Genomic DNA, 14,226 nt, shown 5'->3' with positions numbered 1-14,226 from the left:
AATGTTTTGAAATTGTTCATTTTGCCTACCAGAAACATTTTGTATAATATGATAGAATTAATATATAATATAGAGCCTTTAGCGAAAATAATGATACCACCAATCTCAAAGGATGGATAAATTGTGTAAATCTGAGAAAGAAACAAAAGCACATCACAGACTTGTTACTTTCTGTCCAGTTTTTGAAATGAGAATATTTTCAGTGGTCCAATAGTCCTTGGAATGAAAGACAACATTAACGCTTTGATTTTTGAGTTATTTACTGTAGATTTGTATTTGCACTTGCATTGAACGCAATGCTTCTCATCTTCCACACTGTTGCTTCTTCTTTCCATATTTGACATCAAACAGTAAATAGCTAAGACACAACGCACAAAAACCAAACCTACTTGCATATTGGTTTAATACGTCTAATTGGCTAACTTATCTTTGATATGTAGTTAACGTCACAGTGCACTTAGTCACAGTTACACAGAGGTCTCCGTGTGAAGCCAGTCGAGCTTCGTTGCTCACTCACTGCCACACTTCTTCTTTGGCTGCTGATCAGAGCAGAAAATGGTGCTTGTCGCTTATCTACTTGTCATAAATATTACACACAACATAGAGGTCACTTCCATTGAGCGGGATGCGGGGTTTTTTCTCCATTTTTGTACACGGCGCCTTTTGTTGAAATTACTCAAACGAGGTAGAACACCTCCATCTTTTAATCACTTCAACAATTCTTAATTTGAATTTCCTGTGATCGCTGAGTGATTTTAAAAGATAAAACATGGAGGATAATCGGGAGGCGCCGTCGAGTCGACTGGTATTAAATAGGATGGTTGATTCCCTTTCATTTGTTCAATTCTCTTTTGAAGTTTTATCCGGCAGGGAAGAGCTTTCATTATGGATATAAAAAGTCTACAGATCCATGTTCAAATGCTTGGTTTTTGCAATATAAAAAAAAAATAAGACCACGATAAGGCAACGTTTTCCACCATTATATCTGACCTATAACCTCTACAACTCAAGTAAGAAAAGAAAAAAAAAGGCATTTGAACAGGAGTTCAGTGTTTCAGTGACATCAACAGCATCTCACTGCTTTCACAACAAAAGAACTATTTCTTAGATACAGTATGGAGGATGTAACATCGGTTCTATTAACACAGCAGATGAGCGGGTCTTTTCAAACTACACAAGTTCGTTTATGAGAAATCCCAGGTGGCCTCAGCACAGACGCCTGTGCTTGCAGTTTGAGCGTGGCAGGATGGGGTGGGAGGACAGCAGGATAAGAGCGCCACTTGGGAGCTTGTGAGTGGCACGGCTGGGTATACAAGGCTGAGGAACGAGTCTCTGGTGTGCTTCTTCACCTGTACAAACACATGTTCTGAGCTTGGACCAAAACATTTACGCAAAGATATTTGATGCTGTTTACTGCAATACAGATTCATGTGTTGTGTTTGTTACAAAACAAAAATGAATTGGCTATGACATGACCATATTGAGGAAAAAAGAAACCCACCTGTTTGAAGAAGGTGTGGGCCATGAGGGAAGAAGCTGATGGTCTGAAATGGGCACAAAATAATATATTAAGGCAAGGTGATGGACTCCCCATTGATTTTTGATTGATGGGAAAGACCTGCACTCAGGCTGCTGCTGCAGGCACAGTTGGACCAAATTATGCAAAGTAGCAGAGTGATTTTTCGGTCCGGGACTTCGAGGTCCTTCCGTGGCGGGTGGAGGGGCGCCGGTGCTGTGAGTCGCGCTTCCGGTGGCTGCGCTCTCTCCCATGCCGGAGTCTACCCCGGACCGAGACGCCTTCAGCCCGCCCAGCTCGCCGAGTGGGAAGAGAGGGGTGTTGGGCAGGCAGCGGTGCAGACCGCGTAGCTTCAGGAGCAGAGTCTAAAGGCCACACATTGCCGAGCATTAGACTAGACTGCTCTTTTCACGCTTTCCCTCAAACTTTTAGGATTAGGGACCCTGTTGTGTTGTTTTGTCAAATTTAGAGTTTTCACTTTACAGGGACTTTTTCAATACTTTTGTCATCGCTGTTTACCTGAGTTGGTGCCATGTCCTGGAAAGGCACCCTACCGCTCACCAACTCGCAGGCGGCAATTCCCAAACTGTAGATATCAGACTTGACTCCATAACCACGGAGATCCTACCAAGGGACATGGCAACGGGGAATAAACAAGGGTGCACACCGTCATGGGGTACGGCGAGAACTGACCTGTTGAAGCAGTTCGGGGCTTAGCCAAGGCAGCAGGGCGGGACTGTGGTGGGGCATGTCGAACACCACCCTCATCCTCTTGCCTTCACGCATCATGCTGTAAACGCCGTGCAGTCCCGACAGGTAGACGCGGCCTTCTTCTGACAACAGGATGTGACTGGCCTTCACACCCCTGATGTTAACAATGAAGAGCAGCATGTCAACTTTTGATTTTCTTTTCATGTGGTTTTACTGGATAGATTACGCTAACTTAACCTTTATTCGAAAAGTACCTGTGGACGTAGCCCATGCGATGCAGATACTCCAAGGCTTGCAACACACCATACAGCAGATACGCTATTAAGGACTCGCTCATTCCATCGGGGAAATATGTTCTCATTAGAAAGTGTGCGGAGCCTGTGAGCCACAAGTCAGGATAGACAAGTTCAACGCACAGATGCCTCAACTGGGGGCTTTTGGATCAGGACTGACTGACCGTAGGCCATGAGCGGCGTGAGAACCCACAGTTGGCAGCAAGAACTGAAAACGAGTCGGAACGTCAGTAGGTTTTGGTGACGGATCCGCCTGGACAGGAAAACCTCATTCTAGGGGGACGGAAGGGTAAATCCAACATTAAGAATGTCAAATTCCCACTGGGATCAAAAATCGATCACCCAAAGTCTAATGTGGTCTCACCAGGAGCAGTAGCAGCTCTTCCTCTGTGCACTCATCCAGGTTTGTTTGTTTGATGGCCACCAGTTGCCCGGTTGGAGTGTGGCGCGCCATGTGGACCTGGCTCAGGTTGTTGAAGCCCCACCCTGTCACACACACGACCAAGGCATCACAATTTTGACGGGATTTCAACACGTTACGACATTCACTCTCAACAACGTCTGTCTAACTTGTCATAGTCGTGATCGCGTTTTGAACTGAGCGCCACTTCTCTCACCCAGCTCAACGAGGAACTGGTAATGGGCAGGCTCCGCCGACAATGCCGGTATGTCGTCGCTGCGTCCCACTGTCACATTTTGAGGGGTGCTCCCTGAGCCCTGCAGTAAAGCACCACCACGGTTCAGAGGTGAACAAGTCTTAACGTACATCAAGTGTCTCTGTTTGTCCAGAGCTACTGACCAAGAGATGCTGACTGGTGTCCTCGTAGCACTCCTCTATGTCCATGGGCTGGACCTGAGTGTGGGAGATGCAGGAGCAGTCCTGGTGAACGAGGAACAGGAAGGCAAACACAGGTGAGACATCCCGCACCGGTGGAGTGTGAACAAGGAGGCAGCGATTGGGCCAGATGGATGCAGCCATCTCAAGTCTTACCAAGAAAGACATTGAGTCTTTGAGGTGCCGCTCAAATCACAGCTTTTGGCATTTGTCCACCCCAGAGCTGCAGAAGACGGTTGTAGACACACACTGTTAAGTTAAGCAGGCAGCAGGCATCCAGCCACTCAGCTATCACTCTACTTGAGTATCTTGAAGGGATCAGCTTACCTGAATGTATCAGCTGACCTGGAGGAACCCGCCAAGATGGTCAACTCTGTAGCTCGGTAAAACTGCTACATTCAAGTCTGTAGCTCTGAAGGATCAATTTGGGATCACATGGGATAATACAACCCTTGACACACAGAAAAAATAACAATACCATTCGCTGAACTTTAACTTCTTTGTTGCACGATTTTTTTAATTGGACGAAACTATCCAGTTTTTAGGATGCCTTATCACGAATGCATTTTCCTAACCCACCTACTGCTTTAAAACCGTGTAAGGTATCGTAGCGTAATATAAAAAAAAATCCCTTACCTTGTCCTCACAGCAGTCGTATTTACGTCAAATACTGCGTAGAACATGTGTTTTTACGAACACATTTTCAAACTACATCAATCATGTCATGATCAAGTTATAGACGCTCAATATTTTTAGCACGAATGGGGGTATATTGCGCAATACTTGTAATTTAACACAGATGACCGTCGCGTAGTGATGACATCATGTTATGCGCCGTCGCAGTTTAATGTCGCATGCTCCGCTCCTCCCCCACTTCCTCTCTTGGTGTTTGGCATTTCTTGTCGAGAGCGACGTTCCTGGCAATCTCTTGGTACCCGTCATTCCTCATGTCGCAGAATCATATCGACAAAGGGTAAGGCCGCTTTTAAATCATATATTACAAATCGAGCATGGACTTATTATTTTTAGTTATGACTTATTTTTGTCCGTGCAAATGAATCGGTCATCATCGCCCATACAAGCAAAAACGATTTCTAATGCATAAAAACGACGAATGCATATGTTTGAAGGGAGATGAACAGTTTAGTATCCATCAACTCACCCAACTGTAACATTGGTAAAAAATCGTAATGTGTTAGCGGTGACAGTGGCTAACGGAGGGCTAGCATCATTGTGTTTAATAGTTTAGTATCGTATTTCACATTCATGGTCACCTGTTAGGCTGTTTGCGCCACACTGGTCCAATTATTCTATTGTTATTATTATTATCTATTAATTTGAGTGAAGTAAATGAGGTTTTGTTATTTCTGAGACGACTTGATTGTGCGTTTCCCGAGTTCCGCCTCCTACGCAAATTCAAATAGCTACTTCATTAAACCCCCATAAGAAACTCCAGCCCAAGGAGAAATGTTGGTTTTGATTACAGCCCAAATTGCAAATATCGTAAAAATCATATGGAAATGGCTGCAATTCAAGCAAATGTCTATTTGAATGTGACTCATGGGATGACTAAGACACTCGATCGCCCAACATCATCACTCGCTCTTAAACGGGACAAGAAGAAAGCTCAATATTGTTTGCTGGACTAAAGTTGCTCAAATGACCTTTAGCTTTATGGTATTGCTAATAATGGTATTTATTTTTGTGAAGACATGATCATGTTACTGATTTTTCAATCATATCACCAAATCAAATAATGAAACAGCCAAGTTTCTGCAAGTGTCTCCAGTTTCAACATTCCTAGAAATTTACAACATCTCCATTTCAACATTCCTAGGAATTTACAACATCCCATCATTGAAGAGGTCTTTTTAGAACAGGCCTGTAGGTTACTTGTGTCCTTGGCAGCAACCCGGTTCCCATGGGCAACATGATGGTGACCCCTGGTCTACAGATAGTGCCAAAGCTAATGTGCCCTGAGGTTTCTTGTTCGTGCAGCTATTCATTAGTCAGTCAGATTGACAGATGTAATCGTTGGGTCACAACAGTATAGTCCTTCAAAACATGGCTGCAGCATTGGTAGTACGCGTCACATCAATCTGCCAAAGACTTTCAGGCACCCTTCGCTTATGTAAGCCGGGGAAAGGCTTTTCCCAAGGATTTGCAATCTCTCACTTTCTCTCTGTCTGTCTCTCTCGTGCGCGCACAGACACGTGTTCATGTGCGTGTGTCTGGCCACAAGGTCAATGTTGCTTTGCACGTATTCTTCAGGAAGAGCATCTTTCTTTTCAACAAAATATCACTTCAGTTGTAATGTCATGATTTCATGTTAGAAGTAACAACAACTCTTCCCGCAGATAACGGTGTGAGGCCATCATCCATCACTCTTGGGTCAGGATGTGATGTGACCTCGCACCACCCTCCTCTCCCTAACATGTTTGAAGTCAAACCGCGAGCCGTGGAGAAGAAGGAGTCCAGCACCGAGACAGGTGCGCATGTGGTAGAATTTTGTATCATTCACCTCCATCTACGGGTCTGGAGCGCCAAGTTACTATTGACGACATCATATCCTGACGTCATGTCTTGTAACACACAGACGAGGGCCTGGGGAGCAGCAGCAGGAACCACGGCTCCGGCTCAGTGGGTTCCTGTTCGGTGGAATCGGGGTCGTTCTACTTGTCAGACAGCCAGGACTGGGTGCTTTCCCCGAGCTGCTCTCCAGATGAAGGCCCCGCCCAGCACACCGCAATCTCCCCCATGCTGGCGGAGGAGACGTTCCGCTACATGGGTAAGCGTGTTTGCATTCTAAAATAATTTCGCGTCAGATAGAAATGAATGCACAAAACAATCATATGTGAAATCATCTTTGCCCACTGATATGAAAAGAAATGGCATTAATCCGTTCTATAATTCGAAAAGAAATCCAACAAAAATGTAAAGTATTTTACTTTTTAAGAACATATAGTCACAGTTGTGCTGTGTGTGTACACGCTTAAAAAATGTTGCGTGAACTGTCCTGACTGTATTTCTGCGTAACCCCGGCAGGCAGATGCAGCTAAAAATAGATCCTGCTTTAAACGCTATATTAGGGATTTGTGTGCATGTGTGTGTTTGTGTCCACTCCACTGGACACGTGAGGGTTCTCGTTTCACTTAATTTACATCCCCTTTAATTCCAATCACGGGAATTACACCGGATCTAACTCCGTCTGCACATGGGTGTCACATGTTGGCTTTGACATTATCCACTTTTACAGCTGCAGATTGGGTTAATGATCACTGTAGCATTTAGGGCTGCAACAATAAAAACTACTTTGAAAAAAATCAAAGCAAAAGTTTCCCAAGGATAATTTTGCTACATGGACGAATGTTATAGTAGTCGCTCATACACAAACTGCCTTTTAAAACCATACACACTCAAAGTCACAGATACTACATCAGAACAGGAAGATGGCGACTCCCAAGTAGACCAACAAAAAAAATTACCTGCACCCCAACATGCACATTGTCATGTTTAAAAATGCAAAATAATTTTTTATCAATTTGTCAATTTATCATTGGGATCATCTGTACAAAGCTTGATTCTTTCAAATATTTGATAGGAGAAGGAATGTAATCATATGCAAGTCAGATTGTTTTTGCACTGAGCTAGGTTCAGTGTTTTCGTCCATAGGTCAGAGTTCACCTTGGATTACAGCACCATCTGCTTTGCTTGAAAAACGCCTCGCTGTACTTTGGAGATACGTATGTCGTTCTCCAAATGAATATGAAGCACACATGTTCAATAAGATGGTCTATTGGTCTCCTGGCCGATTGAATAGATTTGCATCTTGTTTTCAAACAGGTAAAAGGCAGCACGGCGCACAGCTGGTGACACACACTCAGGTGCTCGATGTAGATCGACGCGTAGCACTAACATGTTAACTGGATTTATGAAGTTTCCGCTTTTCCTCTGCATTTCCTCTTTGCTCTGCTTCAATGTTTTTAGCATTCTGCTCTTTTTTATCCCCTTCTTTTTTCTCTTTCTCACTAGCATATCTCTCTTTGGACAACCCCTCTCACTCCCAACCTGCCTCACACAACTTCTCCCAAGGTATCGTTCTGGACCGACTTGATTAGCGTTAGCGTGAGGTGTAGTAGGGGACTTTGGTGTGGCTTTCACATCTGCTTTTCACGTGCTTCTCAATTTTATTTTCAAAAGTTGTCAAATCAGTCTGGTGCTGTAATCGTTCTGTGTAACGTGTCACAAGATGACCACCAGCAACTACTCTACACGTACATGGCCATGTTTTAGCAAGCAAAGTAATTCTGTGAAACGTTATCGCTGTTTATCTGTAACTTAAAACATTGGGTGTGTACAGTCCAATTTGACCAAATACACCGTTAAAAGAATTGATATGGGACCAAATATCAGTGAAGTCGTCAATCGGTATCATTTATTTGGCAACGAGCTAATTCATGTTGCTTGTGGTCAAACCTTTAAGAGCTGACATGTTACACAAGTGTGTCTGTTAGTTCTTGTCAGATGTTCTGAATGCATACATAATGCATGCACCTTGCTACATGATACTATGCCAGTGCCATTTGTTGAGATGTTCCTCCAAATGATCCCAATGTATTGTCAGTCCTCAGTTCTGATCGTGCCGAGCAGATGACCAAGACGTACAATGACATCGAAGTGGTCACTCACCTACTGGCTGAGGTTGGCATCGTGCCGTCGTTTTGATTCCCACGCACGTCCGCATCGGATCATTCCCTTGATCCTGGGTCTTTTGTTATCACTGTCCAGCGCGACAGAGACCTGGAGCTGGCGGCTCGGATCGGGCAGTCTCTTCTGCAGAGGAACCACCTGCTACAAGAGCGTAATGAAGCTGTGGAGGAGCAGCTAGCACAGACTCTGGACCAGGTAGCTTGAAGTTAAATGCTTCAGCAGATTCAGTAAAAAGTCCATTTTGATATCCTTGTATTTCAAAACAACGCAATGTGAAGTCACTCACTAACCTTGCTCTATGACCAGGTTCACCAGCTGCAGCATGAGCTCGGTAAGAAGGACGAGTTGCTGCGCATGGTGGCCAATGCCTCGGAGGAGTGCGAGGCAGACTCCAGCGTATCGACCCCGCCGAAGCAGCCTCAGTTAGCCAGTGGAAATGCCGCTGCCGCGCTCAGCCAGCTGGAGTCGATGCAATGTAAGCTGCAGGAGCTCGAGGAGGAGAACTTGGCTCTGAGGTCTGAGGTTGGTGGCAAATCAGGACTTGAGTATTCATGTGGAGTTGTGCAAGCATTAACATTGCAACTTATCTTAGGCCTGCCAGCTGAAGAGGGACACCATCACCTATGAGGAGAAGGAACAAAAACTTGTGAGCGACTGTGTCAAGGAGCTCCGTGAGTCACCTTGATGTGATAGAACCTTTTGGGGGATATTATAGAAATGAATAGTGGCTTTGAAAAATGAATGAACATTGAAAAATCAAAACATTCTACCCACTGATTTGAACTGTAGCCAAGCAAGTGATTTTTTTTTTTTCTCCCACTCAGTACTATAAATATCTGCTAAAATTGCTACCATTATTTCTCTTAACAAGTAGATTGTTCCCATTTTCAGAAAAATAAAATTGAACGTCAACTAAAAATAAATTCGGTCCTCACAATGTCATGTCCATTTTAACACATTTTTGAAAAGGTCATTTTCAAAACTTATTTTACAAACAAGGTTTTATTATAATTTATTTATTTATTTACTCACTCACTCATATCTTGTTTTTTAATCTTATAATTTAATCTTATTTTGGAAAACTGTTTTTCATTGCTCGTTGGTAATTAACCACGCATCATCAAAATAAAAGTCACAATATGACATTGTGAAGACAACAGTGGCGTTTCAGTTCCTGTGTTGTGTGCTCACTCACCTCAGGTCAGTCCAACAGCCAGATGGTGTCTATGACTGACGAACTGTCCCAGAAGAACGAGGAGCTGGTCAGACACCAGGAAGAAATTGCTCAGTTGCTCTCGCAAATTGTTGAGCTGCAACATCGGGTGAAGGAGGTAAGGAACCAGGTTTCAATTTCATCATTTGTTCAGCTCTAATGCACACTGTTGCTTTGCTAGCTCAACCAGAAGTCTCTAACATTGTCACTATTATCATTAAGCTGGCTTTGGAGAAAGAGGAGCTGAGGATCCACTTACAGGCTTCCAAGGAGGCCCAGAGACAACTCACGGCAGAGGTAGGCACCATGTCACGCAAAGGCACAGACACCTTTTTGAAGATCTTTTCATTGAGCGGCAAATCCAAATTCTATGCCGGCGTAGTTGAACGAGCTGGCCGAGAGGAACGCCGAGTGTGTCGAAATGCTCCACGAGTCCCAGGAGGAGATCAGGGAGCTTCGCAACAAAAACACTCCCCCTTCTGGCATGCGACGGCATCTCTCCTATGGCCTATACCCGATGGTGAGAGGGCATCTTGTCAAAGAACACGCGGTTCTCATTAACATTATTGCTCATGAGGTTGTGCATGCGCAGGATTCGCTGGCTGCAGAAATTGAAGGCACCATGAGGAGAGAATTGTGTGTTGAAGAAGAAAGTGCATGTCAGGACCAAAGGTATGATGGCCACTGTGGTCCAAAATATTCCACATTTGAGCGGGTAGTAGTAATTTCTTAAGAAATTGTGTCTGAAACGTGGTGTTGCTTAAGTTAAAAAATATTCAATAGGCTGTAATAGCAAACCACAAGTGAGCTCATGATATCAGCGTGATGGTGTCAATGCTAACCTTAGTCATTACCAATGGACTTTCCACTCCAGGATTTCCCAGAAGCGAGTCTTCCAGACAGTGCGCTCCATCAATGCTTCAACATCCCGGCCCCATTCGGCAACCCCGCCTATTCCCGGTTCTGGACGCAACTCTTTGGTGATGACCGCACAGCCCTTCACTTCTTCTCAGGGGTAAGACTCAAGTCGATCAAATCAAGCAAGATGGATTTTGATTGATTTTGCTTTCATGTTTGAAGCGATGAAGTGCCAACGGGCCAGCCGGGCTACCCTGGTGGGAATGACCTCACGAAAGCACTGCACCGCCTGTCGCTTCGACGGCAGAACTTCTTGTCGGAGCACCAGTTCTTCAAGGCGGAACGGGAGAAAAAGCTGCAAGGCCTGGCTGGGGCGGAGGCTCACGATGCAGGAAGCGGCTGCAGCTCACCAATGGGCAGTGTGTTCTCCTCCTTTTCCAATCTGTCGGACATCTCTATAGGCTCCAGCGTCTTCAGGACCTTCCTGCCAGAGAAGCTTCAGATTGTCAAGCCCATGGAAGGCTCACTGACACTCCATCATTGGCAGCAGCTTGCCAAACCTCACTTGGCCACCATCCTGGACCCGCACCCTGGCGTCGTCACCAAAGGTTTCCGGCCGCTTGCCCAGGATGCCATTTACCGCTTGAATGACATGGAGGAAGATGAGGCCGGTGAAGCACATCGAGACGAGGAGGCTGGCGTCATGGAGAAAGGCGCAACCGAGCGGGGTAAAGAGGAAGATGAGGAAGAAGGTGGTATTGTCTTCAAAGTGCGCTGCTCATCTACACCAGAGGAGAAGAAAGATAGAAAGCTTTCGAACCCGCCCCTTCCCGCCGCTCCTCTCTCACCATCCCGGCCGCCGTCCGCCACCGCAGTCGCCGAGACATCCTACACATCGTCTCAGTCTGCTCCGAATGTTTCCACTACGACCGTCCAATCCAGCGCATCTGTCTCAGGTAAACATCACCATGCAGATCGATCATCATATATTTATTTTACAAATATGTGTTTTTATTCCTACATTTTATAGAATCATTCACTAGTCACTCGTTGGCCAGGTCCACATAACCGATGAATAATGGTGCTTCACTGTTTATGTAATCAACCAATTTCAAGAAGATAAATGAATGCAAAACGTTTTACAAGACTTTTGACAATGTAAATGCATGGCCAGCTGGTTTACAGAATCAACCCCAGCAGTCAAGATTTCATCTCAGTTTTGTTTGTGTACAGTCCGAAATCCAGTCAAGTGTCAGAGCTCCACTTTCTCTACCTACACTTTCACCACCTGCCGCATCCTACACCCTTGTGATGTCACACAAGTCACTGCAAGGTCAGTATTCCTTTTCCATGTACAGTATTTATTCCATAAATCTAATGATACTTTTCAACGGTAGACCCAAAATCTCTTCCTTGACGTTTTGAACAGATCATTTTTCCAAACAAACTGAGGTTACACACCACTCTGTGTAGAAATATTTTTTGCCCAATTGTTTGATGAAACATTAGGACAGGCAGTTTATTACATTTAATGGATGTCATTGAACATAGAAGACTAGCTGCTTGCGTAGTAGCCACTTCTAAAGGGATAGACTGGGAACCAAACTCAGCCCAAACGATCAAAGCACCTTAGTTAAATAATCATAAGACCATCAGCTCCGAAAGAGGAACATCCTTAGTTAAATAATCATAATAAGACCATCATCTCCTAAAGAGGAACATTTGAATGTTTATCAAATGATGCCACACTGAAATGGCCTATAAGGATTTTTATTTTTACTGTGTAGTTCACAGTCCTCTGTCAATGGCAACACGCCCAGCTCCATGAGGACGGGACCCAGTACCCCCCTGACCCCTTGCCGACTCAGCCTGGGAGACTTCTTTCCCACCCGGCGTCCCCCTGTGGCCGCCAGCGGTTTGGCCAAGTTGGTCCTGGAGAAAGGCATCTCTGCACAAGTGTCCACAGAAACCCCCCCATCATGTGCCAGATCCACGCCCCCCAAGCCACTCCTCCGCCTTCTTCCGGGCACACCCCCCAACTCGCCGTCGCACTCACCCGGATCCGAGAGCCACCAGCGCTCGGCTGACAATTTCCTGGCATCAAGGCCGGCGGAATTGTTCCTGCGAGATGTTTACGGCTTGAACCTTGGCCGCTCCCCGCATCCTGACCTACCCAGCCCCTCTCGAGAGAACTCCGCCCGTGGGCCATCCCCGCTTAATGTCAGCCTTCTGGAGAGGCTGCGTCAGATGGGATTTAGCAAGGTACCCCCGGCGTCCGCCACCTTCGTGTCGGCGGGTGGCGGGAGCCTCTTGGATGGTCTGAGGCGCAACCAGAGCCTTCCGGCGATGATCGGCGCACGGGCGGGAAAGCCGACAGGTCAGCCCTTGCCTCCCCCTCACCCCACTTCCTTGGCGCTCCCACCACCAGCTTGGGGAAATCTCAAACAAAGATGCACAAAAGCCACCTTGAATACCCCACCACGTTCTGGTGAATCCTAAAGTGCGTCATTTCCCTTATAATCCACCTTAAGTTGCCTGATTTTAACCCCCCCGCCCCCTTGCGTCCCCCACCCTCTTTTTTGGACTTGATTTTAAAGCACAACAGATTTGAACTGAGTTTTTAATTACCAGCTACCTTTTGGCCATGATTCTATTTATTAAGGCCTTAGTTTTTGTCTCATAGGGTTTGTGGTACCTTGTCAAAAGGCTCTGGATGTTTTGTAAAGGGGCCCGATATACCACCTGGACTTAAGTATCGGGACGCCGTGTATCGATGCGGCGTAACTTCCATGAGAAAAGAAGGTTTTGCGGATGTGAAAGAGAAGGTGTTTCAGGGTGTGACACTTTTAGAAATGAAAGTTTCTGTATGTTCATTCATGTTTGAGTCCAGACTTATTACAAGGGCTTCTTCAATCGTGGCCTCAATATAAATTTAGGAATTCTAGTAGAGGGTGTCCCCGAAAATATCCATTTCAAATATGATTGTCTGAGCAACTCCACATACACTAGACAAACAAAACGTTCTTTGTCTTTAAGTCGGGGGAAATAATACACACGTCTCATTTGCATGAGAATTGTCTGTTATTAGCCCAAACTTTTTAACCACATAAAAAATACTTAGCTCTCCATGTGCTATCTTAATGACCGTTTTTAAGTCATATTGTTACTGGAGTAGAGTAGTGGGCCGAACAAGGAGGTTTTATTCCTTAAAATGTATAAAACATTATCGTAAGCCGGTATAACATTTGGTTTCAAAGTGACGTTTTTCCCTGTTGTACCACAAGAGGGAGCCTACACATCTCAATTTACAATCATTGTATTAAACTGCCAAATGATAGTGGAACTTTTTAGAGACACCCTGTGTATTGACAGTAAAGCCGTTTAGAAGAGAAGAGGATCCTTTGCCAGCTTAATTTGAGTCATTCCCCATCTCTGGCGTCACGTGTATAACATTTCCCAATGGGTGAAAGTCCCCTCTCCAGCGTTTTTGGATGCCTACATGACATTCTTGCATCCAGGTCCCAGCATGTTTATGGAACCTGGTAAAAGTCTGAACCAGACCAGGCAACTTGGGTATTGTGTGTGGTGAATCCAAATTATTTTTAAATTATAAGCGGCCTTATATAGAAAGCAGAAGTGTTGCTCTCTTGCCTTGTCGCCATTCTGTGTGTATTATTTGCATGTTTTGTTTTTCAGTCTGTCCAGACTTCTACTGAGTCACTGCACTATGTTGTTTCTATTTAAAGTTTGTTTTTCCTACACTCACCTATCGATGAAAACGATTCCAGTCACATTGACTACGAATATTATGCGGTCTCCTTTTTTTTTCTTCAGATCTGGAAGATTACCAAAAGCATGCCATTCTTTTATTTATTTTATTTTTTAATGTAATGTCTTTCATGTATTTTACCTCGCCATTTTTTAACCCACATGAAATGTTGGTGTGTTTGTAAGACTGAAGGTTTATCTCTAAGATTTATCGTGCTTGGATGTCACTTGGCTACAGCTAATCCTGGCTAAAGGTTCTGTAAGCAACAGCTGTTAATTATTTGCCCCCATTTTCCAATAAAGCGACGAAAAAAAAATAATG

General features: G+C 44.8%; 2 protein-coding genes across 8 annotated transcripts; one reads left to right on the top strand and one right to left on the bottom strand.

Moving 5' to 3' along the window:
* Positions 1 to 242: 242 nt before the first annotated feature.
* stradb (STE20 related adaptor beta) lies at positions 243 to 4,141 on the bottom strand. Of its 2 annotated transcripts, none has more exons than XM_049753459.1 (13): positions 3,992 to 4,141; positions 3,683 to 3,806; positions 3,512 to 3,578; positions 3,320 to 3,400; positions 3,138 to 3,237; positions 2,885 to 3,006; positions 2,685 to 2,793; positions 2,482 to 2,605; positions 2,210 to 2,381; positions 2,036 to 2,140; positions 1,619 to 1,881; positions 1,502 to 1,544; positions 243 to 1,349 (listed from the first exon to the last, which is right to left on the bottom strand). In XM_049753459.1, the coding sequence occupies exons 3-13, from the start codon at positions 3,521 to 3,523 to the stop codon at positions 1,185 to 1,187; spliced, it is 1,296 nt and encodes a 431-aa protein (XP_049609416.1). In that variant the 5' UTR covers positions 3,524 to 3,578; positions 3,683 to 3,806; positions 3,992 to 4,141; the 3' UTR covers positions 243 to 1,184. The 2 variants fall into 2 exon arrangements, with proteins under 2 accessions (XP_049609416.1, XP_049609417.1); XM_049753460.1 differs by having other exon boundaries at positions 3,683 to 3,767; positions 3,992 to 4,140.
* Positions 4,142 to 4,166: 25 nt separating this feature from the next.
* Positions 4,167 to 14,224, top strand: trak2 (trafficking protein, kinesin binding 2). 6 transcript variants are annotated; one of them, XM_049753442.2, is made up of 16 exons: positions 4,167 to 4,328; positions 5,713 to 5,844; positions 5,952 to 6,143; positions 7,388 to 7,447; positions 7,980 to 8,056; positions 8,144 to 8,260; positions 8,372 to 8,587; positions 8,658 to 8,736; positions 9,266 to 9,396; positions 9,501 to 9,575; positions 9,661 to 9,798; positions 9,871 to 9,950; positions 10,153 to 10,293; positions 10,359 to 11,092; positions 11,370 to 11,469; positions 11,924 to 14,224. In XM_049753442.2, the coding sequence occupies exons 1-16, from the start codon at positions 4,172 to 4,174 to the stop codon at positions 12,633 to 12,635; spliced, it is 3,141 nt and encodes a 1,046-aa protein (XP_049609399.1). In that variant the 5' UTR covers positions 4,167 to 4,171; the 3' UTR covers positions 12,636 to 14,224. The 6 variants fall into 6 exon arrangements, with proteins under 6 accessions (XP_049609399.1, XP_049609400.1, XP_049609397.1 ...); XM_049753443.2 differs by lacking the exon at positions 7,388 to 7,447; XM_049753440.2 differs by having other exon boundaries at positions 9,661 to 9,950.
* The last annotated feature ends 2 nt before the right edge of the window (positions 14,225 to 14,226 follow it).

This window comes from Syngnathus scovelli, chromosome 2, assembly GCF_024217435.2.
Source record: "Syngnathus scovelli strain Florida chromosome 2, RoL_Ssco_1.2, whole genome shotgun sequence".
NCBI lineage: Eukaryota > Metazoa > Chordata > Actinopteri > Syngnathiformes > Syngnathidae > Syngnathus > Syngnathus scovelli.
The sequence above is the reverse complement of the archived record's forward strand: the minus strand, read 5'-3'. Positions and strand labels throughout refer to the sequence as shown.

Coding starts and splice junctions, on each gene's coding strand:
- stradb (XM_049753459.1), bottom strand. Junction 1,545..1,618: donor CAGCAGCAGCCTGAGTGCAG/GTCTTTCCCATC, acceptor TGCCCATTTCAG/ACCATCAGCTTCTTCCCTCA. Junction 1,350..1,501: donor CCCACACCTTCTTCAAACAG/GTGGGTTTCTTT, acceptor GTGTTTGTACAG/GTGAAGAAGCACACCAGAGA.
- trak2 (XM_049753440.2), top strand. CDS start 4,172: ATGACATCATGTTATGCGCCGTCGCAGTTTAATGTCGCATGCTCCGCT. Junction 5,845..5,951: donor GGAGTCCAGCACCGAGACAG/GTGCGCATGTGG, acceptor TGTAACACACAG/ACGAGGGCCTGGGGAGCAGC. Junction 9,951..10,152: donor AGTGCATGTCAGGACCAAAG/GTATGATGGCCA, acceptor TTTCCACTCCAG/GATTTCCCAGAAGCGAGTCT.